Source organism: Elephantulus edwardii, unplaced genomic scaffold, assembly GCF_000299155.1.
Source record: "Elephantulus edwardii isolate Elephantulus edwardi_28Jun2011 unplaced genomic scaffold, EleEdw1.0 scaffold00102, whole genome shotgun sequence".
Taxonomy (NCBI): Eukaryota; Metazoa; Chordata; class Mammalia; order Macroscelidea; family Macroscelididae; genus Elephantulus; species Elephantulus edwardii.
Window position 1 is genome coordinate 6,186,823 of NW_006399852.1, and position 23,620 is coordinate 6,210,442.

The following is a 23,620-nucleotide window of genomic DNA, read 5'->3' on the forward strand; positions in this document are numbered from 1 at the left end:
TATTTGATATATGACATTATAGTTTATGGGTTCCTTACCTTGTTTGACTGTATTTTTTTAAAAGAATACCCATTGCTTCCTTTATCTCTCTCCAGTTTTACTCTAACATGTGTGGGGGCATCAAAAGTCAAAATTGACTCAGCAGCACCTGGTCTGCAGGTTGCATGTTGTGCGTGTCGAGTATGACTCTCTACTTTTCTCATGTATGAACTCTTAACACTGAAATCCTCCCTTGGAATGCCTACTGTTATATTTGTTTTCTAGAGCTCACATTTACCAACCAGAAAACTTGAAGATGAGCAGCCGACGGAAGCGTGCACCTCCCGTGAAGGTGGATGAAGAGAAGCAGCAGCAGCTTCGTTGGAATATGCACGAAGACAGAAGGAACGAACCTCTCAGCTTAAGTGATGACGAGCGGCCCTGCCTGGGGTCAGACTCCGCCTCCACTCATGGCCTCATCCGGGACGATAGTCTAACGGAGGAAACGTCTCCCGGAGGAAAGAAGAGGAGTACAGAGTCCGTGAGCATTTCACACTCGCTTGATGCGGAAGAGACTGTTGGTCTTTCCCCCCCTTCATTCATAAAGTTGAACATTGTGATAGCTCCCTATCATCTGGATAACTCTTGGAAAGCATTTCTGGGAGAACTAACTCTGCAGCTTCTTCCTCAACAGACTCTAGTTGACAATTTTTCTGAAAGGAGTTTTACGTTAATGAGTTCAGAGTCAAGCGATCAGTTGCTGGTCTACATTCATTCAGACTGTGGAGATGGGAAGAAAGAAGAAACAAGCCTCCTAGAACCAATCAGTATTGGTGACGAGAGTGTTCAGGTGGAATCATCCTTCAGTCGTGAACTTTTAGAAGACTTGGGGTGGCTGCAAAAAAAGAGAATAATAAAATTGTACCAAAGACCAGAAGGAAATCATATTGTCAAGGTATGAAATTTCTGTAATATCTTTTTAGGTTCTTCTATGCTGGTAGTCCATTTTTTTAAAGTCTACTGAGAGAGAAGGAGGTTGTGAAAAGTCATCAGTAAGGCCCTCATGATGACATTTCAAAACTTTTATTTTAGAATGTCAAAACCATCAACAGTACAACAAATTGCTTCAAGGCTGTCGTCCTTCATAAGGAGATCTGATCTTCCCAGCTCCTTTTTTCTTTTCTTCCTGTGCATCTCTGCTCAGTGACTTTCCCTGGTGCCCACCAACTCTTTGCTCTTCCTGTTCCAGTCACTTAACCATTGTCTGTTTTCAGTCATGCCTTATTAAATTTTGCATCCAGTTTGCTTGTAGAATTAGAACAAGAGCACAGGTAGAATTCTGTTCTTTACTGCTCCGGAATTAGGTGTGACCTTCTCCTGGAGCCCACAGTCCTCCTCTTGCTGGCCCCGTGGTGCTTTGTCCCCTTCTCCAGCTCGTCCTTTATCACTGTCCTTTGTATTTTGTCCTGGACATTTGGTGATTACATACCCTGCTGCTTCTGCTTCTTTGCTTTTGCTCTCAGTCTCCTCCACCTCTGTTGTCCCTTTTCCCTGAATAACTTCCAAGTCTTTTTTAAACTTTAAAGCGAAGTTAGAGTTCACTTCATTCAGGGAGATGTTTTATTAGGCCCATGGGCTATGTTGTGCCTCTCTCCCTCATGGCACCTGATGTTTGTATGTAGTTGGCTTCAACAGCTTAGAGTGTGCTTACATTTTGCACCTTTCTCCCACTAGACTAAATGATTTCTTACAGCCCCACCCTGTTACGTAGAGCTTGGTACTCAAGTTTTTTCATAAGTGAGTGAATAAATTTATAATTTCTTTTAGGTTCTACCCTTCACTCACCAGAAATCTTCATGTGAATTATTTAAATCCTCAAAGTTCACCTTTCTGTGTGAAATGGAAATAATACTGATTTATCTTACCTCAGAATTATGTTGAGAATTGGGAAATAATGTAAATAAAAGTCTTATAAATTTTGAAGCAAAGAAATACACTTTCATGCTAAAACATGAAATTCTAAAATTATTAAATTCACCTTTACCTTGATTGAAAGCCACCTCATGCATACTTAATATTAATTAATAAGCCATTTCGTTGAAAACCATATTGATAGTTTTAGAATTAACAGAGGAAAGGAAAAAATTTAGAAGCATTAGATTGTAACTTTTTTCCCTTGACAATGAACTTATGTAATCAAGCACTGAATGTCTTTCCTGAATGTGAGTACCAAAACAATGGCTTTGTGATTCCAAGTAGATACGAATTCATGATCTGCTTAGCTGTGTTCCCTCTGTCCACTGACGTACCAAGACTTGGCCTGTTTTCCCTGGTCGCAAATTTATCTAAAAATATTTTAGCGCTCATTGTCATTGTAGCCATCGTATCCTCAGTGAAGACAGGGTAGGATGTAAATGAATAATGAAATAACATCTCACTCAGCCACTTGATTCTAGTTGATACGCTCGTGCTCTGTAGTGGAAAAGGTGAGCATGTCAGTGACCAACAGAAGGAATCTGGCACACAGCACTCCAGCTGTCTCGTGGAGGTATCCGTTTTGCAAGTGAGATCATGTCAAAATAAATTAGTCAATTTTTAGTTTAACTCCTGCATATCAATAGGGATTTTAATTTCTTGGCTGTAAAAGTTTATGCTACGCTAGTTCATTGTAAATTCACCTTTTTTTACACAAAATTGTACATTCTTTTTTTGGTAAAGAAGTATAACTTTTAATTGTTATTTTAATGAACATTTACAAAGAAATTAGATTTTTATTCATTCAGTGGATCATAATTTCTCATTAAATTAAAGGGTAGATGATATTATCATAAACTGAATGTGCTAAAATCTTACATTCTTACATCCTCATACACATGCTGTTTGTTGTGTCCTAAATCTTAGTCTACTATTAAGGACTCCGAAGGTTAACTAGGGAGCTGTGGTGGGTGGCTTGGTGGTTAGGAATTGTGCTGCCAACACAAAGGTATTTGATTTTAATCCATCAGCAGCTCTGCGGGAGAAAGGTGAGCATTCTCCACTTGTGCCATTTACTGTCTCTAAAACCCGCTGGAGAGGGTCAGCTGTGGGTCACTCTCAACTCAGTGGTACACAGCAGTGGTGGTGTTGATTGCCGTCGAGTGGAGCATGACTCATAGCGATCCTATGACTAAAAGACCTGAAGCCCTTCTATAACCATCATCATTTATCTAAGTTCATAGTTTCCAGAGGCATGTTGTTTACAAAGTGGATGCCACTCTTGCTTCCAAAGTTTAACAAGCCTAATAAATATCTCTGAATCCTGGCATATGCACCATCAGAATCTTATAGTAGAATCTGCATTTTTAACAAATATCACTGATGATTTGAGAATCAGTGGCCTCCTAGGTAAAATTACATGTTCTGATCACATTTGCATAGATTTGGTTCAAGTTAGGGAAGTAATTTTTTTCAAGCAACTTAAATGGTATATATAATAGGCATTTGCATGTATAGAATGACTTCATTATGAAAAGTGAAAATATGTGAGGGGGATTAAGGAGTTACCCTTGCTGTGCAGTGGTTACTGTTTTGCACCTAAGTGAAAGGTGGGCAGTTTGAACTCTTCAGGCAGGTCAAATCAACACAATAGTATATAATATCAGTTAGTCGTAGGGGGAACCTGGAATATTTTAAAAAATGATGATCCATGTGTTCACTACAGCAGCACCGTAAGTCCTCATAAGAAAAAAATAGTGTATTCCACTTAAAAGTAGTTTTGAGTTGATTAATTTTTTTTTTTTTTTTAATAGGTTGGAATTTACCTTTTGGAGTCAGGCCTAGCAAAACTAGACTTCATGAGTGATGCACATTCAAGAATGAAAAAGTTCAATCAGCTTATGAAGAAAGTGATGGAAAAGTTGTACAATTTTATTACGCCAGGTAATTTTATATTTTGAATTGCTGTTATAGAAGAGTTATTCTCCCCTTATCTACAACCCATGACAGCCAAAATCCCAGCTAATACAATCATAATAAAAATTAAACAACGTCCATAAAAATCACTATATGACAAGATTATACTTATTTGAAATCCCTAATGTAATTTTCACTTTATTTGCTGTACTTAAAAGAATTACTCAAGAAATATGTGCATCATTACGTTAAGTCCAAAAGCAGCATCTGAAGAGATCTGGGCTAATTGCAGAAGGGGCAAATAAACATCCATGATTGAAGTGCCAGAGAAATTGCAACATATTGCTGTCAGCAAAGTATAAAAGTATTGCATGAGCAGAGAGCAGAATTTTCATTCCAGCTAGAAGAAAATAAAGAAAATGTCTTGAGCAAAGTATCAGTGTAACTACCTTATAAGAGAGATGATGGGTTTTTAATCAGTGAAGAATTAAGGCTAAAAAATTCCAGGCACAAAGCATGTTGAGCAAGGACTCAGAGTTGGGAGAGCATACAATTTTAGAAGAATTGTGCTTGGTTTATTTTTATAAATACGTTTGCTGTTGTGTGTACAGATGCATTGGAAGAGGATGAGGAAGATTCAGAGAGTGAGCCGGAAGGACAAGACATTGACGAGCTGTATCACTTTGTGAAACGAACACATCAGCAAGAAACACAGCCCATTCAAGTTGATGTCCAGCATCCTGCATTGACTCCCGTGCTGAGGCCCTACCAGAGAGAGGCTGTCAACTGGATGCTGCAACAAGAGCGTTTCAGAAGTGCTCCTGCCAGCGGTACGTATAAAATGCATAGAGAAAAGGCAGATTGGTTACAGGAGGAAAGATGAGTGGAACTGATCATTAAGCAAAATCATATTGAAAAGATAAATAAGAGAATGAGCATGGTTGTTGTTGTTGTTAGGCGATGTGGAGTTGAATACAGCTCATAGCGACCCTGTGAACAAAAGCTCTGAACCCTGTTCTATCCTATGCCATCCTCACACTTCCTGACACATAGCTCATTGTGGCAGTCACCACCTCAGTCCACCTGGTCTAGGCTATGCCTCACCTGCGCCAACCCCTTCACCCTTCTATTACTGTGTAGAAAATGATTTTTTAAGACACTGGGACATAGGTATGTGAGTTCCTTCATCCTTTAAAGTGTGGACTGGTTCATTCTGCTAAAGTAAGTCGGCTTCCATTGCGGTTATTTAAAACCAGGCTTTTTCAGGTAGAATTGCTTTTAGAGGCCAATCAGATGGGAATCTTGCTGATCATTTTCTACAATTTGATAATGAATATAAACAAGAAAAAACTACTTAAAAATTACAAAGTTCGCATATATTGTGTTTCACACTATTCTTCTTTTACATTGTTTTTCCACTTTTTTAAAAACGATAGGCACAAAGTTTTCCATGTCCTTCTAGGCAGTGAGGTGCTATTTCTCATTCCTCCTCTATAGATTTATTTTAAATAATGACAACTGACTCTTATTTAATTCCACATTTACATTTCAATCTAAACTTTAGTATTTTAATCCAACAAACATCGTTTTTTTAAACGTTTCATTCTATTAAATAATTAATTTCTAGCCAGTGGCCTAGTGGCAAGAAGCTGTGCTGTAATCCTGAAGGTACACATTTCAAGTCCACCAGCTGCTCTGTGGGAGAAAGGATGGGCATTCTCCTCCTGTGTGTTTTACTGCCTTAAAAAACCCACCAGATGGTCAACTGTGGGTCAGTTCTGACTCGATGGTACACAAAATACCCCCAGTATTTCCCTATACTCTTAATTATTTTGAAGTAATTTTTTTTTTCAAAATACATATCTAGAAGAAATTATTAGCTCTCTAGTTTTCCCACCAAGTAGACTTCCCCCCCGCTCCGTGATATTTGTTGTTGAGTTAACTTGTTTTAAGGTATAAGGTACATAATTAAGATGCACAGATGTTAAAAGCTCCATTTGATGTGCTTTGATGAGCATATGTACCTTTGTGAGTTAGTTAAGCCAGTTATGAAATATCACTGTCCAAAAGGTGGTTACTAGCCACACATATGACTTTTTAAGACTTGAAATGTGACTACACCAAATGAAGTGTGTTACAAGTATAAAATATGTTCCAGGTTTGAAACAAAACAAGGAAAATATTTTAAAACTCATTAATAAATTTTATTTCTTATATGTTGAAATAATTTTTGGAGTAAATTGGGTTAATTAAAATATACGGTGAAGATTAATCCAAACCCTTTTTTTTATGACTAGAGAAAAATTTAAGATTACATGTGTAATTTTGCAGTATATTTCTATGTGACAATGAAGTATTTCCTTAATCCAAGAAAGTTCCTGTATAGTACTTTATGTTCAACTCCTTCCGCTGCTTTTTGGTGTGGAAGGGTGTTCAGTCTTTTTTCAACTGAAATTCATTTATACTGTTTGTGTTTACAACTTATTTTTGTATTCACAGACTAGATTTTATTTATTAAATCATTGTGTTATTTAGGATGATCTCCTGCCCTTTCTGGGTCCCCTGAAAAGAAACTTTGTTTCCCTTTTTTTCCCATCTATAAACACTATCAATCTGTATTTCTGTTTCATCTGTTAATCTCAGAAATTAAAAAATTACTGCTGTTTTATCAATAGCAAAAGACAGACTTATTATTTTGGCAGTTGGTTTAGACAAGTTAAAACATTAAGAAGCATAATGGAAAATTCTGTTTAAAATCAACTCCTGTACACTTGTTACAATGTTAATTATTTTTTTCTTATGTAAGGTCATCCTCTCCCTTCCAGATCCATTATGGGTCAGGTTTGATTTGGGTAAATTTGTTGGCCCACTAAAATATGTTGGTTGCTTGATTTGAAAACGTCTCTATTTTATTAAGGATGTAGGAGTGGCATCCGCTTCCCAAACAACTTGGCTCCAGAAACTGTGAACTTTGATAAATGTCGATAGTTGTAGAGGGGCTTCAGGCCTTTTGTTATAGGGTCACTATGAGCTGTGCTCAACTTGAAGGCAATTAACAAGAAGTTGGTGATAAGTATTCATTTCCTTGTTAATCCTCTATAATTTCCTATTCTTTGCTTTTTTCTTATATGGAAGCTATTTATGCCAAGACAAAAGAAGCTAAAAAGTTATATTAGAAGAAAGAATTCCAGGAATCATCCTCCTTTTCCTCACCCAATTACCCTACGAAAGAAAAATAAAGTTCTTGTTCTTGTGGTTATGGGTTTTGTGTGTTTGGGTTTGTTTTTCAGAAAATGCCTTGCATTTCTTATGGCGAGAAATTGTTACACCTGAGGGTTTGAAACTCTACTATAATCCATACACAGGGTGGTAAGTCTAATTTTCATTTATGTGCTTTGTTTTAGAAAATAAATAACATGAAAAAATGAGATTGTTTTCAGCCTTGACAGTACCTCAAAAAACATTACCAAATTATTATTACAAGTATTATCAAACACAATAAATAGCATTATAGACATTAGGACTTATCAGTGTTTAAAGTGAGATTATAATTCTAAACATAAATGTGACTATTATTGGCCAATATTCCTGTTTTTTCCATAATACTTGTCAGTTTGTAGTACTGATTTTATGAATAATGAAACATAATAAATCATTAGTTACTTATTGCCAAATTCATAAAAGTTGCAGGAAAATCAGACCCATTCCCTTTCGTAGTGCCATTTATCAACACCATTCTTGTTTGTTAGATCAGTTTATTGACTTAGGAAATCTTTTATTATCACTAATATTCTATCCATGAACTAGGAGTTCAAGTTATTTCACATTAAAATTTCGTTTCAGAAAACTAGACTTTACGAATTTCTTCTATCTCTCTTTAAGAGCAGTAATTAGGAATGGTACCATACTTTTATTTAAGTAACATCTACACTCAGTGTGTTCTATGTGTGGCAAGTTATTTGTGAGACACGTGGTGGTATGCTTTTAAAATTGTGTTTCCATGATATGTTTTTCTTGCCTTTTCTTTTAGCATCATCCGTGAGTACCCATATGCTGGCCCGCAGCTCATCGGTGGAATCCTTGCTGATGAAATGGGTCTTGGAAAGACAGTGGAGGTTTTGGCTCTGATTCTGACACATACTCGACAAGATGTCAGACAGGATGCTCTCACTCTTCCAGAGGTATGAGGAAGACCAGGAAAGCGGAGGGACATATGTTCTCAAAGAGCATCGTATGTTGAGCAGTTCCCTGGTTATTAAGTCATTGCTTACAGTGTACTCTGTGACTAATGATTTCTATTGCTTACTGGTTAACTAACTTCATTGGAGACTAACTACTGGATTTTTGTTACCTGCCAGAATTAAGTGATTTTATCCACCATGCAGATGTATATAGTCACTTAACAAGCATTCTTCAAGTTGAGAGAGGTTCTTTAATAAATTTCTGTTGCTTTCTCAGATGTTTTCACTTAATAAAAGTGAAGTCAAACTTGTTGCTCTCAACTCTGCTCTGTTACAAACATTAGGTATTACACTTTAAAACTGTTTGTAAGGATTGTCTTGGCTGTGCTTTTAACAAAAGTAGCTCTCCAGGCTTTTATACTGTGAGTTGCTGAATAAGTTGGAATTGCCAGCCTTCACTTAAATAGTCAAGTGGGAAATATTTGTGCCACCCAGACCTTCCTGTCACTTATGAAAAGACTCATGAAACCACTAAATACTTTTTTAGAGCTTTTTTTTTTAAGTGCCATAAATCTAAGATACATAAATCTTGGAATCTAGTAATTAGCTGTGTTAAAAGATGGGTAGCTTGACAGTTAGATTGCTAGATGAAGCCAGCTGAGTCCCTGTCCATAAATGGACTGTTGTTGTTAGATGCTTTTGAGTCAGCCACGGCTCATAGCACATCTGTGAACACCAGATCTGAATGTTGCCCTCTCTGCCATCCTTACCAGCTCAGATGTGCTTGAGTCCATTGTTACAGTATCAGTGTCGATCCATCTGGTTGAAGAGCTTCCTCCTTTTTTCTGACCTCTACCTTTCCCAGCATGATTTGTTGTTCCTCGGACTGGTTGGTCTGTCCTGACAATATACCCAAAGTATGTGAGATTTAGTTTAACCAACCTTGCCTCTAAAGAGCACTTTGGTTACACTTTCTTCAAGATAAACTTGTTTGTTTTGGCAGTTGTTGAGATATTCAGGACTCTTTTTTTCCAGTACTGTAATTGAAAGACATCAATTCTTCTGTCTCTTTCTTTATTCATTGGCTAACTTTCACATGCATAGGAAGCAATTGAAAGTACCATGGCTTGGATCAGAGCACCTTTAAACTGGCATCATTGCTCGTTAGCAATTTGGAGACATCTTTGACAGCAGATTTTCTTTGTGCCACACACCTTCAATTTTGATTTGTTAACTGCGATTAACCATGGGTATGAGATTCTGAACCCAAGGAAATCATTGACAGCTTCAACCTTCATCTATTGAGATGTTGCCTGTTGGTCTTGTGGTAAAGATTTTTGTGTTTTTAATCTTGAGATTTAACCAATGTTAAAGACTGTAGTCTTTGATCTTCTATAGTAAGTGCTTCAAGTCCTCTTCACTTACTGTCAATGAGGTTGTGTCATTGGCGTAATGCAGGTTGTTGGTTAGTCGTCCTCCAATCCTGATGCCACATTCTTCTTCATGTGGTCCAATTTCTCAAATGATATGTTCAGCACACAGATTGAATATGGAGAAAGCATACAGCCCTGACATGCAGCTTTCCTGATTTTTAAGTGTGTTGGCCCTTGTTCTGTTCAGACTGCTGCTACTTGGTCTGTGTGTAGGCTCATATGAGCATGGTTGAGTGTCTTGGAATTCCCATTGTTTACAATGTATAATAGTGTTTACAATGTATAATAGTGTTTAAAAGTACATTATTTAAAATTTATAAAAACAAAAATTCCTACTGAGGCAAACATATCCCATTGCTCATCTTTTCCAGTAAATAAATCTGAAATCAGCACATTAAATCTTATCAAAGGGAATCATTATTTAAGAGTCTAATTGTAATGAGGGCTTAATGGTAAGGAGTTATACTGCCAAACCAAAGGTTCACAGTTCGAGTCCACTGGAACTTTTCCTCTCACACGGTTTGCAGCCTCTAAAAACCCACTGGGGAGTTAGTTATGAGTCGATTCCGACTCAGTGGCATGTAACAACAGCTGTAATTATCTCACGATCCTCCTATCTTGGGATTATACAATCTTTTGATAAAGGCAGGTCTGGCAAAATTAGCTTTTCATACTTTAAAAAAATTTCTTTTTCCTGTTTTAGTGTGAAAACAATAATTTAGTGACATTTACATGCCAGAGTATTAGGTGTTACTTAGTACCAGTTTTTATTGGCTGTGATACATCATCTCTAAATGACAGCTAGTGACACGAGACATGATTTGACAAAACTATTCTAAGACAGAAGTACTGCAAATTCAAACATGTATTTCCAAAGAAGTGGAGTCACTCTTAAGGGCCTGGATGACAAACTTTACATGTTAGCAGGAGACTAGAAACTGCTGAATGGTTTTGTCCCCTCTCTGTATTCAAGTAATAAGTCTCAGGTGACAATATCTAAAATACATCAAATCAAAGAATTTATAAAAGTTCAGTGATGTTTTAGGCCAAAGAAGGAAAAAATAAGGAAACAATTCTTACTCTAAATTTATTCCCCTTTGTTGGTTCTTTCTTACAAGCATTTCAAACTATTAAGTAGGGAATTGAAAAAAAAAATCTGATTCATTTGTTACAAAAAAAAATTGACTTGGCTATATAGTATTATGGGTCTTGGCAGAAAACAATACCAGAAGAATGTCTGTCTGTGCTTCATTGACTATGCAAAGGCTTTTGACTGTGTGCATCACAACAAGCTATGGCTGACTCTGAGAAGAATGAGAATCCCAGAACATTTGATAGGGCTAATGCGAAACCTACACTTGGACCAAGAGGCAGTCATCAGAACAGAGCAAGGAGACACTACATGGTTCAAAATCAAGAAGGGGGTCTGTCAGGGGTCTATTTTGTCTCCATACCTTTTCAATCTGTATGCAGAACAGATCATCTGAGATGCTGGGCTGTATGAGGAGGAATGTGGCATCAGGATTGGTGGAAGAATCATCAACAGCCTGCATTATGCAGATGACACAACCCTGCTTGCTGAAACTGAGGAGGAGGACCTGAAGCACTTGCTGCAGAAGGTCAAGGACTATAGCTTTCAATATGGATTGAAGCCCAACATCAAGAAAACAAAGATTCTTACCACTAGGCCAATTGACAGCATCAGTATGGATGGTGAAGAGATTGAGATAGTTAAGTTTTCATTTATTGGTTCCACAGTCAACACTCATGGTACCAGCAGCCAGGAATCAGGAGATGAATTGCATTGGGAAAGTCAGCTGTGAGAGACCGCTCAAGAATACTGAAGAGCAACAACGTCAGGCTGGAGGAGACTAAGGTGCGCCTGATCCATGCTATAGTCTTTGCAATTATGTGCTATGCATCAGAGAGTTGGACAGTGCATAGAGATGATAGAAGAAGAATTGATGCCTTTGAACTGTGGTGCTGGAGAAGAGTGTTGAATATGCCATGGACTGTTAAGAGAACAAACAGGTTTGTCTTGCAGAAGGTGAAGCCGGAGTGCTCCTTAGAGTCAAGGATTCAGAAGCTTCGTCTGACATACTTTGGGCATGTTGCCAGGAGGGACTAGTCCTTGCAGAGGGAAATCATGTTTGGGAAAGTGGAGGGGCAGCGAAGGAGAGGAAGACCCTCGATGAGATGGATCGAGTCTGTGAGTAGAGTGGTGGGAATGAATGTGTTTGAAACAGTGAAGTTGGCACAGGATAGAACGGTGTTTAGAGCCCTTGGTATATAGGGTTGTTATGAGTCGCAAGTGACTCGATGGCATATAACAACAACATACAGTATTCAGTACCTGTCACTTGATCTTTTGCTTTCTTCACGGATAATGCTTTTTTTTGGTTTGGTGTTTGTTGTTGTTTTTTTTGCTTTAAAAAACAAATTTATTTTCTTAAAGTTTGTAAGGCAAAAAGTCTGAATTCAGGCCAGTAGCTCTATTGGAAGGCTTTTCTTTTCTGTCAGCTCCTGGGAGAAGTCTCTATTATTTCAACAGCTGTGATTGATGCCGTTCCACAACTTCTCTAGTCTTCAGTAAGTGTTCATTGCATAAAGTCTAGTCTTAAGATTGTTTTCAAATTGAATTGTGATAGACTCATGGTCCTGTTTTGATTCCCTGGCCTGGTTTTCCTTTTCTTCAACTTCAGTTTGAACTTGCATATGAGTAGTTGATGATCTTTTCCACAGCCAGCCCCTGACGTGCCTTTGACTGCTATTATTGAGTTTCTCCAAGATCTGTCTCTACAGATAGTCAACTTTATGCACATGCAGCCCATCAGGTTGTACAAAATTATATGGTTCATTCTCCAGCCTCATTTCTATGAGGAAAAAGTCATTACAAAGAAAGAAAGAGAGAAAGAAAGAGAAGGGAGGGAAAGGGAAGGGGAGGGGAGTCAGAACCAGCTCTAAAACTTGTAATAGAATGAAAAGAAGTGAAAACAAGGAGAAAGAATGCTGAGATAAGAGAACAGAAGATTTCAAAGGGTAGCTCGAGAAGCCAGAGCAAAATATTATAATGACATGTGCAAGAGTTGGAGTTAGAAATCCAAAAGGGAATCGACATTTCTCTAGCTGAAAGTACTGAATAAAAAAAAAAGTCAATACTCATGTTGCAATACTGAGCAAATCTTTAATGATGTAGGAAGCATGCAAAGAAAATGGACTGAATTAATAGAAAGTCACTGTACCAAAAAGAATGAACTGAAATAAAAACATTGCAGGAAGTCGCATATGACCAAGAATTAGTAGTATTGAAGGAAGCAGTCCAAGCTGTACTGAATTAATTAGCAAAAAATAAATTTCCAGGAATTGATGGAAGATCATTTGGCATGTTTGAGGAAATAGATGCAATCCTAAACATGTTCACCAGACCCTACCAACAGATAAGAAAGACAGCTTCCAGGCCAGCTGACTGGAAGAGAGCCATTATTTATTCCAATTCCCAAAAAGGATAATCCAATGGGAAATAGAAATTACTGAACAATATCATTAATATCACATGTAAGTAAAATGTTGCTGAAGATTATGAAAAAATATCTGAACTGTGCATCAGCAACTATCTGAAGTTCAAGCAGGATTCAGACTAGATCATGGCACGGGGGGTATCTTATTGATGTCAGGTGGATCTTGGCTGCAAACAGAGTACTAGAAAGATACATGTATTTCATTGATGATGCAAAGGCATTTTTCTGTGTAGATCATAACATAATGGCTAACACTGAGGAGAAGAAAGAGTTCCTGAAAACATAACTGTGCTCATGAGAAACCTGTGCATAGACCAAGAAGCAGTTGTCTGGACAAAAAAAAAAAGAATCTTGCTTGGTTTAAAATCACGAATGGTGTGCATCATGTTGTGGCTTTTCTTCGTAACTTAGTCTGTATGCTAAAAAGTCATTTCAGAATCCGAACTATATGAAGAATGTAGTATCAACATTAGAGAAAGACTTAACAACCAGTATTGGGCAGATGACACAAGGTTGTAGTAAGTAAAGAGGACTTGAAACCCTTGCTGCAGAAGAACAAAGACCACAGTCTGTAAGCATTACATCACAACACCAAAAATCCTCACTACAGGACCGATGGTCAGCATAATAGATGGAGACAAGATTGAAGTCACCAGTTTCATTTTATGTGGATCTGCTATCCAGACCCGTGGTAGCATGCAAAAGATGTGTTACAGTGGGGAAATCTGCTGTCAAGGACCTCTCCAAATGGCTAAAGAGTGGTGATGTCAGTTTAAAGATTAAGGTTCTCGTGATCCAAACCATGGTATTTTCAGTTGCTTCCTGTTGTTATTGTTGAGTGCCTTCAAGTCAAGCATGACTCATAGCAGCCCTGTGAACAAAAGGCCTGAAGCCCCTCTCTAGCTATCAACATTTATCAAAGTTGCTTCTATGCATGTGAAAGTTGGACAGTGGATCAGGATGACAGAACGAAAAAAATCAGTAACTTGAAATTGGGGTGTTGGTGAAGAGTACTGAATGTCCCATGGCTACCAAGAACAAACAGCTATATCTTGAAGGAAATGCAACCAACCAGACAGCTCTTTTGAGACAGGAATGGTCCAGTATGGTTCCACTTACCTTGAGCTTATTTTCAGGGGGAACCATTCCTTGGAGAGAGACATCATGCTGGGAGATTGTAGAGGGTCAGCGAAAGAGAGGGAGACTTTCCGACAAGATAGATAGAGGAAGATACTTGGATGGAGGGAAGGAGAGAGAGAGAGGGAAGGAGGAAGACTCCCAACGAGAGACAGTGACCACAACAATGGTCTTGAGGAGGACAGAGATCATGAGGATAGCACAGCACAGGACAAGGTTCAGATCCATTGTTGACAGCTCACACTGAGTTGCAAATCAACATGCTGGCATCTAATAATGACCTGTCACTTTCTGGGATTTTCACTCATGTGATATTTCAATTCTAAGTTATTGCTTTTGGATTATTTTCAATTAAATGTATTAATTCTGTGTTTAAATAAACTTCAAAAGTTAAATTCATAAGTTCCACACCTAAAATTTAAATAATTTCATGTGGTAAGCACAATTTTTTAAAAATTAATAAGGTTTGAAATAAGAAAATAAACTTTGTGTGTTGTCTGTGTAACATATTTAGCGCTATGCTTTTTAAATTTATTTTTGCCCACAAGATTATTTTTTCATCTTCTCCTCAGGAGTTTTAATGTTACGAAGAAATTTAGAATGCTAACAGCAAAACAATGTGTGATTGTTTAATATGTTATTTTATTAGGGAAAAGTGGTGAATTATTTTATTCCACCACATTATTCCGGCGGAAAAAGAAAACGCACAGAAACTCAGAATATGGAATCTGAGCCAAAGGTCAGAGTTCAGTGTCCCCGTAAGTATGACATCTCTGACTGAAAATACCTTTTTCTATTGACTTTGCTGTCTACTCTGCAGTCTTAAGATGTCTTTTGATTATTATGAATAACTATAGATTTCTAGTTTGTACAGGTGGATTTAATTAGAAGTCAGACTTTTAACAAAAGGAGATATTTTTTTCCTTTGATTTTGTGTAGGTAGCAAATTTGTTATACATTATTTTACTAAATTTGTTAGGTTTAATTTTTTTTAAAAAGCCAACTTAAACTTCTCTATTCTATAGTTCTATTTTAAATTTGTTATCAAAATGAGCATTTCTCTTCTAGTTGCAAGATATATTTGAAAATTACATAATTGTGAGAAATTTCTGGGTTTTTTTCCTATTCTAAAGGATTTATTTCATGACATTGCAAACATCCTAATAATAGATTTAAAATATGTTTCTTTGAACCTTATGGCAAAGAATGACACTGACAAATGCTAAGTGAGCATCATCCAAAGAACACACAGAGGGATCAGGTTCTGAGCTCTCTGCCACCTGAGTTCTGAGAGATGGTTGATGTAGAGCCCTTTACACACTATCAGTTGCCGGCCTTTGTGTCACAACAAACAAGCAAGTAGGACAGAAAGATTGCTAGCAATGAGAACTACCGGGAAGAAAAGAGAAGTAAATGATTACATCATGGATATTGTAACTAATGCTATCAAACAAAATATCTTTGAATGGTTGACTGAAAAATCCATTTGCTTAATAAACTTTCATTAAAATCACAATAAAAAAAATTTTTTAAAAGACACTGGAGGCAGCTGTTTTTATGTAATCGTTTCCTTTCATTTATTTAATAACAAATCTTTGCAGAGGACCTAGAATAATATGGGCCAAGGTAGGAATAGTGAAGCCAGTTTATGTTAAACTCAGTTCATTTTAGGTTGATTTCTTTTCGCCAAAGATGCTGCATTTTTGTGTTTTAATTTTGAATGATAGTTTGTTGGATTAGCAGTTTGGCATGAATTACTTATCCTTAAGTTATTTCTATTTCAAATTACGTTCTAATACGTGTAACAATTTTCCCCTTAACATTTTCTAACACTGAGTGGACAACCTGACAACAATACATAGATTTCTTTTTTTAACTAGGTCTTTGATAATAATTAAGATTAGATGGTACTTATTGTTTCTTAATTTTATTCTTTTCACTGAATTAGCATTTTTTTTTTTTTTTGCATTTAGCCACTCGTGTGATGATTTTGACAGCTGTGAAAGAAATGAATGGGAAAAAAGGAGTGTCTATCCTTTCCATTTATAAGTATGTCAGTTCTACATACAGTTACGATGTTCAGCGGAATAGAAGTCTTTTGAAAAGGATGCTGAAATGCTTAATTTTTGAAGGTCTTGTGAAGCAGATCAAAGGCCATGGTTTTTCTGGGACTTTTACATTGGGGAAGAATTACAAGGAGGAAGATGTATGTGATAAGATCAGAAAGCAGGTAACCAATTATTTATAATATATTGACGGATCATGCTTTAAAGACTAAATCCTTTACAGTCTGAAGGCTGAAAACAAACTAACAGACCAGTGAGTAAAAGCACTTAATGGAAAGTTACATTTCTGTTAAGTTTACTGCTTGCTCACTATAAATTCCATGACAGTAGAGATTTCATTTTGGTTATTACTAAACACACAGCTCTGATGGTCTAGTCAGTAAGGAGCTGCACTACAAACCCAAAGGCATGCAGTTTGAATCCCCCAGGAGGATCAGTTATGAGTTCCAACTTAACAACACATAACAACAATAGGCCCGCAGAAGAAAGTATAGCAAATACTCAAATATTTATTGAATGACATTAGTTGGTTAAGCATCTGATAGAGTTTAAAATAACTTCTCTTCTGTATCCCAGTAATATTGGTTTAAACAGTTAAAAAAATTTCTCAAAAGTAAAAACATTAAAAAATCATTATGTCTAGCATTTTAGCTACGATGTGAATTTTTTTGTATACTGACTTTCCTTGTATCATTTTACAAAAATTTTTACTTGTTAAACTATTTCTGTTGAGCAGTAATTCCAGTTTGTTTTTAAGAAAACATTTACAAAATGTGCTGACCTAAATGAAGAGCTGACTGATAACAAGAAGTTAAATAGACAAAAAGTTCATCTCCATCATTTTCCACAGACTTGTAAGTCAGGATAGAAGATTTCAGTGAACTACTGTGTTTTACTTGCTCTTGTTAACAAGGAAGTAACATCTCACAGAGAAATCCATACTGACTCAGAGCTCAACGGCCTTACTCGTCTTTCCAACTTCAATTCCAAATTCACTTCTAGGAAACTGTTTCTGACATATGTGATTTGAACAGACTGAAAATAACAAGATGCTCAGATCAAATTATTCAAAGAATACATCACAGTATTACAAAGAATATCCTTGTATTCTTTATTGCCTTCCAGATCTCCCCTACATAATAGTATGCCCCTACTTTTCTTTGGTGGTTGATATTATTTTGGAGGGGGAAGTTTGTAGGTTTGGTTTGGTTGGTTGGGTTTTTTTACTTGCAGACTACGGAGGGAATATTTAAGAAGACAAATTAGAAACACTTGATCAGGAGTGGTTTCTTTGTAAGGAAAGGAGCAGCAAAGACTAGTTATGACATATATAACAGATAGTATGAGAATTTAATTTTAGAAATTTGACTATTACAATAGTGATTTTTTTTTCTCTTTTTATAGACACTGGGGAGCCCTAGGAAGATCCAGAGAGAATCTAGGAAATCTGGAAACAAGGACGCTGACTCTGAATATTTGCCGTCAAACACCTCTGATGATGATGATGATCCTTATTATTACTATGATAAGCCCAGGAAAATTCGTAGTAGATTGAGGAAGAAGCCTGTTTTGTCCACAAAGAGAGAACCCAGTCAACCTGACATCAAGCCTGATTCACAAGGGCTTTGTCCACCTCCCAGTGACTCCCACATAACTGACATTTGCATGTCTGAAAGTATAGGTGTCTCTAAAGTCCTACATGAACCCAGTCCCGAGGGCCAGACTGAATCTCTCCAGCCTGCCGATGGTGATGGAGCACATGGTGAAACCATGAGCCCCTGCGACTCTGCCGATTATCGTTTTGAGTGCATATGTGGTGAACTGGGCCAGGTGGACCTTAAGCCTCGCGTTCAGTGCCTGAAATGCCACTTATGGCAACATGCAAAATGTGTGAACTATGACGAGAAGAATCTGAAGATTAAGCCCTTTTACTGCCCCCACTGCCTGGTTGCAATGGAGCCAGTATCAACACGAGCAACCCTGATCATTTCCCCAAGTTCTATCTGTCATCAGTGGGTGGATGAGATAAACAGGCATGTCAAGTCCTCATCTCTTCGAGTCTTGGTAAAGTAGATTTTGCTCCTTGGTGTGGTTAAGTGCCCTAGAATGGGTCCCAACTCAGTGACCCTATGGACAGCAGAGTAAAACAGTGCCCAGGCTTGATCTGTCTTCACAGTCTTTGCTGTATTTGACCCATTGTTGGAGCCACTGTCTCATACCAACCTATTTCAAGTCCTCTTTTTCTACGGACCCTCTGCCAAGCATGGTGTCTCTTCCTACAGACTAGTCCATCCTGAGAACATGTCTATAGTATGTGAGCTGAAGTTTGACCGTCCTTGCTTCTCTTGAGCACTCTGGCAAGACTTGCAGTCCATGGTACCTTCAGTGGTCTTTGCCAAAACCACAGTTAATTTTGCATACATTTGAGGTAGTTGAAAACCTCATGACATGGAACAGGTATACTGTAGTCCTCAAAATGACATCTTTTTAACACTTTGTCAAGAGGTCTTATGCAATTTGCCCAGAGCAATATATAGTTTTGTGGATTTTTTTTCTTGATTGATACTTTTGTGAACATTAATTATGGATCCAAGTAAAATTAAATCATTGACTGCTTCAGTTCTTTCTCCTTTAGTTAGGATGTTAATTATTGGCCAATTTGTGAAAATTTTTGTTTCCTTTACATTAAAATACAGTCCATACTGAAAACTAATCATTAACATTGTGGTGTAATCTATCTTGTAGACCTCATCAGTAAGTGCTTCAAGTTCTCTTTCATCACAAAGATGGTATTATCTGTATATTTCAGGTTGTTACGAGTCTTCTTCCAGTCCTGATGCCATGTTTTTCTTACATCATGTACACAGCATGCATCATGAATAAATATAGTAAGAGGATCCAACCCTTAAACACACTTTTCCTGATTTTAAACCCAACAGATTTCTTCTGGAGAGTGAAACCAGGCTGCTCCTTGGAGGCAAGGATTCTGAAGCTCCATCTCACATACTTTGAGCATTTTGGAAGGAGGGACCAGTCCTTGGAAAATAACATCATGCTTGGGAGGGTGGAGGGACAGCACAAGAGAGGAACACCCTTGATGAGATGGATTGACTCAGTGACTAGGAGTGACTAGGATAGTAAGGGTAGGTGTGTCAGAGGCAATGACAGTGGCTCAGGACAGAGCAGGGTTGAGTTGCAGATAACAAAAACAAACCAAACATTATCATCTTGTTCACGGAACAATTACCTATTTGTATGTCTATGTAGAGATTATGCATGAGCACTTAAGATTTCCATTCTTGGCAAAGTTACCAATAATTTATTATGTACATAGTCAAAGGCCTTTGCATAATCGAGAAAACACAAATCAGCCTTTCTTCTGGAATTCTCATCTTTTAGCCAAAAGCCATCTGACATCAGCATTGATATTTTTTGTTCTATGTTCCTTTGAATCTGGCATGAATTTCTGGCAGTTCTGTTAATGTATTGTTGTGACTGTTTTTTAAAATTATCTTCAGCATGTGATACAAATGATATTGTTCGATAATTTCTGCATTCTGTTATATCACTTTTCTGTACTGTGCAAACAATGATGTTTGTCTTCTAATGAGGTGGTTGGATTGCCTTCTTCCAGATTTGTTAGTGTAAATGAATAAGAGCTTCCAGAGTTGTATCTATTTGTTGAAACATCTCAGATGATTTCTGGAGGCTTATTTTTTTACCAGTATTTTCATTACCACTTGAACATCTTCCTTCATACAACTGATCATGTGCTGCCTCCTGAAATGGTTGCATACCAACCTGTTTTGATACAGTGACTGCACTTTTTCCATCTTCTTTTGATGTTTCCTGCATCACTTAATATGTTTCCCCCCAGGATCCTTAAGTACTACCACTTGGGGCTTGAATTTTTCTTTAGTTCTTTTATCTTAAGAAATGTTTACTTTTCTTACCTGTTGACTTTCTAACTCCAGGTATTTGCACAATTTATTGTAGTCTTTTGTCTCCCCAAGCTGCCCTTTGGAATCCCATGTTCCACTTACTTTAGAATTTCTTCCATTTGGTTTTGGCTCTTCTGCATTCTATAGCAAGTTTCTGAGTCACAAGGAAAGCTCTTAACTGCTTGATTTTTTTCATTCTCTTGTTAAATGCTGCTGAGTCAGCTCCAGCTCCTAAGCCTTGCAGGATCCTGCACCATCCTCATACCATTAGAATTTTACACCTGCTACTTACTTCAGCTACTTATAAGTCCTTTCCCCCATTTCTTTACCTTTGAGCACTCGTAAATGTTCTTCTGGACCCCTTCAAATTTTTTTTTAAATTTTCTTTTTTTCTCTTAAATTTTTAACTTCTGTCTAAATTTCTCAGCCATTGAATTAAGGGAGCTCTGTTGGCATAGTGTGTAGGGAGTTGTGGTGTTAACCCAGAGGCCACACCTCTTTGACAGTCCAATCAACCATTACCTGACCCAGGAAAAAGACAGGTAATCTCCTGTGCAGTGTATAGCCCTGGGAACACCATGAAGACTCAGCTTTGAGTTGGTTCCAACTCAGCAACAGTGAGAGAAAGCCAGAGTTAGTCATTCTACTGTAATAAAGATGTGTTGATCTGTTCTAGTTCCTTTCACACTGCTTCTGCTCTTAGCCTTCACTGAAATGTATCTTTCTGTAGATGAGTGTATAAGTCTGGATTAGTCCTAAGCAAGTAGACGAGGTTCAATAACTGGAGAAATGTTTCATTTATTGTTGATGACTCTTTGCACAATGACTTAAGCCAACACTGATTATTTCCTAGGTATATCAAGGCGTGAAGAAGGATGGCTTTTTACAGCCTCACTTTTTGGCAGAACAGGATATAGTCATAATCACCTATGATGTCCTTCGTTCAGAGCTAAACTATGTGGATATCCCGCATAGCAACAGTGAAGATGGGCGTCGCCTCCGGAACCAGAAGCGCTACATGGCCATCCCCAGCCCACTCGTAGCTGTGGAGTGGTGGAGAATCTGCCTCGATGAGGCTCAGATGGTTGAATGTCCTACTGTAAAAGTGAGAATTCATGAAAAACCTTCTGAGGGAAAAAATGAGGTGGAAGAAGCTGGGAGAAACTTATCTTTAGAGAATACAGTTGTCACAACAGTATAGTTAATATACAGGGTTGATACTGATCAAAAGTTTATATTAAATATAAACAGTAAATATTTTACATTTTGGGTTTTTTATGCTAAGAACTATATAACACTTTGGAATTATTATATTCTGAATCTTTGCTCTATATGGGAATGTTTTATGTATTTAAATGACATATATGTGGTGTATATCAAGCAAATTCCGTTTAGAAATTTCCATAAATTCTCTTCTTACTGGAATGTTCATTAGATGGCCTCTGATAACTTTTTTAAAAATTTTATTATTTTTTGTGTTTACCATCAAATCGACTCTGACTGGTACAGGAGGATATTGCCTCTGCTTCTCCAGCAGAGCATCTGGTGTATTTGAACCACATTCCTCTGAGATTGCAGTGCAGCTTCTTGCCACTAGGCCACCAGAGCTTCAGCCTCTGATAACTTTAATCAGTGTTATCTTAGACCAAATGTTAACAGAAAATGGTGCTTTAGAGAGTAGAATTTTGATTCATCCATCATTTGTCCTATGTCTTTATTCTGTCCTCTTTGATTAATCAGTAACTCAAACCAGATTTTTTAATTATATAGTTCACATGTGAAAGTGGAGTAATCTATGAAATGTGTCATTTAGCCTTGGAGCTTTTAAGTTTACTAATTGGTGCAGGGCATTATTTATTATGCTGCAAACTAAAAAGTGGGTAGTGTTAATCCCCTGGCTGCTCAGTGGGGGACAGGTGAGCCAGTCTGCTCCTATTAGGAGTTATAGCCTTAAAAAAAACAAAATTATAACCTCAGAAACTCAGCGGAAGATTGCTGGGAATCAGAACTGACTCCATGGCAGTGGGTTTGGCTTTGGTTATAGTTCACGTCTGAGAATGGAAGGGTCTAGAGTGTGGAGCACCCTATTCTGAGAGCTTTGCAGTTACTTAGACTGTTTACCTCAGTTCTTCAGGAACACATGACTGCCTTTGACTAATGAGAACCACTGTCCTACAAGTGGCCCACTGAATAGCACCTCACGTAGAATGTGTTGACTGCTAATTAAGAGTCCATATTTCTGAGAAGAAGTACAAGCTTTCATTTGTAAACAATTGTTCTTTCTGGGTCTATTTCTTTTTGTAAATTTCTCTCTCTCCCCCTCAGGCTGCAGAAATGGCTCAGCGTTTGACGGGGATTAATCGGTGGTGCATCAGTGGTACTCCAGTGCAGAGAGGATTAGAAGGTACTGGATGCTCTCCTCTCATATTGCCTAGTTTTAAAATTTTTCTGAATGAAAGTATTTCTGAAATTCTTATTTAAGTGGATTACTGAGTATGAATTTATAATTCTATTATTTTTAAAGTGAAAATTAAGTGGTTTTGTTTATATATGAAAAATTAATAGGGGTCTTGTTCTGGTGAAAAGAAAATTGTATCTGCTTAAAGATCTTAGATACTAGGTGTGCATTGAAACCACAGTTACAAAGTGTTGAGTGGAAAGGAAGAAAAACCTAACAAAAGTGGGGGGGAGAATTTATTTCAATTAACCATCCTATAAAAATAGAGACCATAATTTTCATTGCCAATATCCATAAATTGTAGGACAGTAATTTTACTGATTATGAAACTTTAAAGTTCTATGGTATCACTTCCTATGCATATGTCATTATTCCTTCAATTCTACTCTTTGAACATTTAGATTGTTTCTAGTGTTTAGCTTCTCCTTGCCCACACGGTTTAGAACATTGCTCCCTTCAATATCACTTTTTCCATCATAAAGATACTACATTATTAAAGCCTTTAAGTTGTCAATTTTAAAACGAGAAGAAATTGTTGTCCTATACACTCAGAACCTGAAAAGCTGTCATGAACTTAGACTGTTTTTCTGTTATCGTGTGCCATCGACCCATAGCTGACCCTTTGGTGCGTTTTCAGAGGTAGGTAACCAAACAGGAGATTGCCCATCCTTCTCCCATGGAGCAGTTGGTAGATTCAAACCAGGAGCCTTGGGAATTGCAGTGCAATTGGTTTAAATGTGAATCCTCAAAATACAATCTTTCTGGAAATTCATATTTTCATATATTGTGTTTGTGTTCAGAAGAGTAATCTGTCATACCCTGCTAATTTAAAAATATTGATATTTATTATTACTATGACTTTAAAAGTCTTATAGAAAAAAGTAAATACGTATTTTAGTATTTGTAGAATTTTAGTAAGCTGTATTACAGTGGTTCAAAATTGGGAAGGGTGTACGCCAGGGATGTGTCCTGTCTCCATAACTTTTCAACCTGTATGCAGAACAGATTATCCGGGA

General features: G+C 37.3%; 1 protein-coding gene across 1 annotated transcript in view; it reads left to right on the forward strand.

Moving 5' to 3' along the window:
* Positions 1-270: 270 nt before the first annotated feature.
* The window catches only part of SHPRH (SNF2 histone linker PHD RING helicase, E3 ubiquitin protein ligase), a 97,553-nt gene continuing 74,203 nt past the window's right edge, over positions 271-23,620 (forward strand). Inside the window, exons 1-10 of the mRNA XM_006891657.1 lie at positions 271-934; positions 3,768-3,897; positions 4,482-4,700; positions 7,161-7,239; positions 7,901-8,051; positions 14,789-14,897; positions 16,113-16,369; positions 17,610-18,269; positions 21,000-21,251; positions 22,472-22,550. Coding sequence (XP_006891719.1) covers positions 296-934; positions 3,768-3,897; positions 4,482-4,700; positions 7,161-7,239; positions 7,901-8,051; positions 14,789-14,897; positions 16,113-16,369; positions 17,610-18,269; positions 21,000-21,251; positions 22,472-22,550 — 2,575 coding nt within the window. The 5' untranslated portion in view covers positions 271-295. The remainder of the gene's footprint in view (positions 935-3,767; positions 3,898-4,481; positions 4,701-7,160; positions 7,240-7,900; positions 8,052-14,788; positions 14,898-16,112; positions 16,370-17,609; positions 18,270-20,999; positions 21,252-22,471; positions 22,551-23,620) is intronic.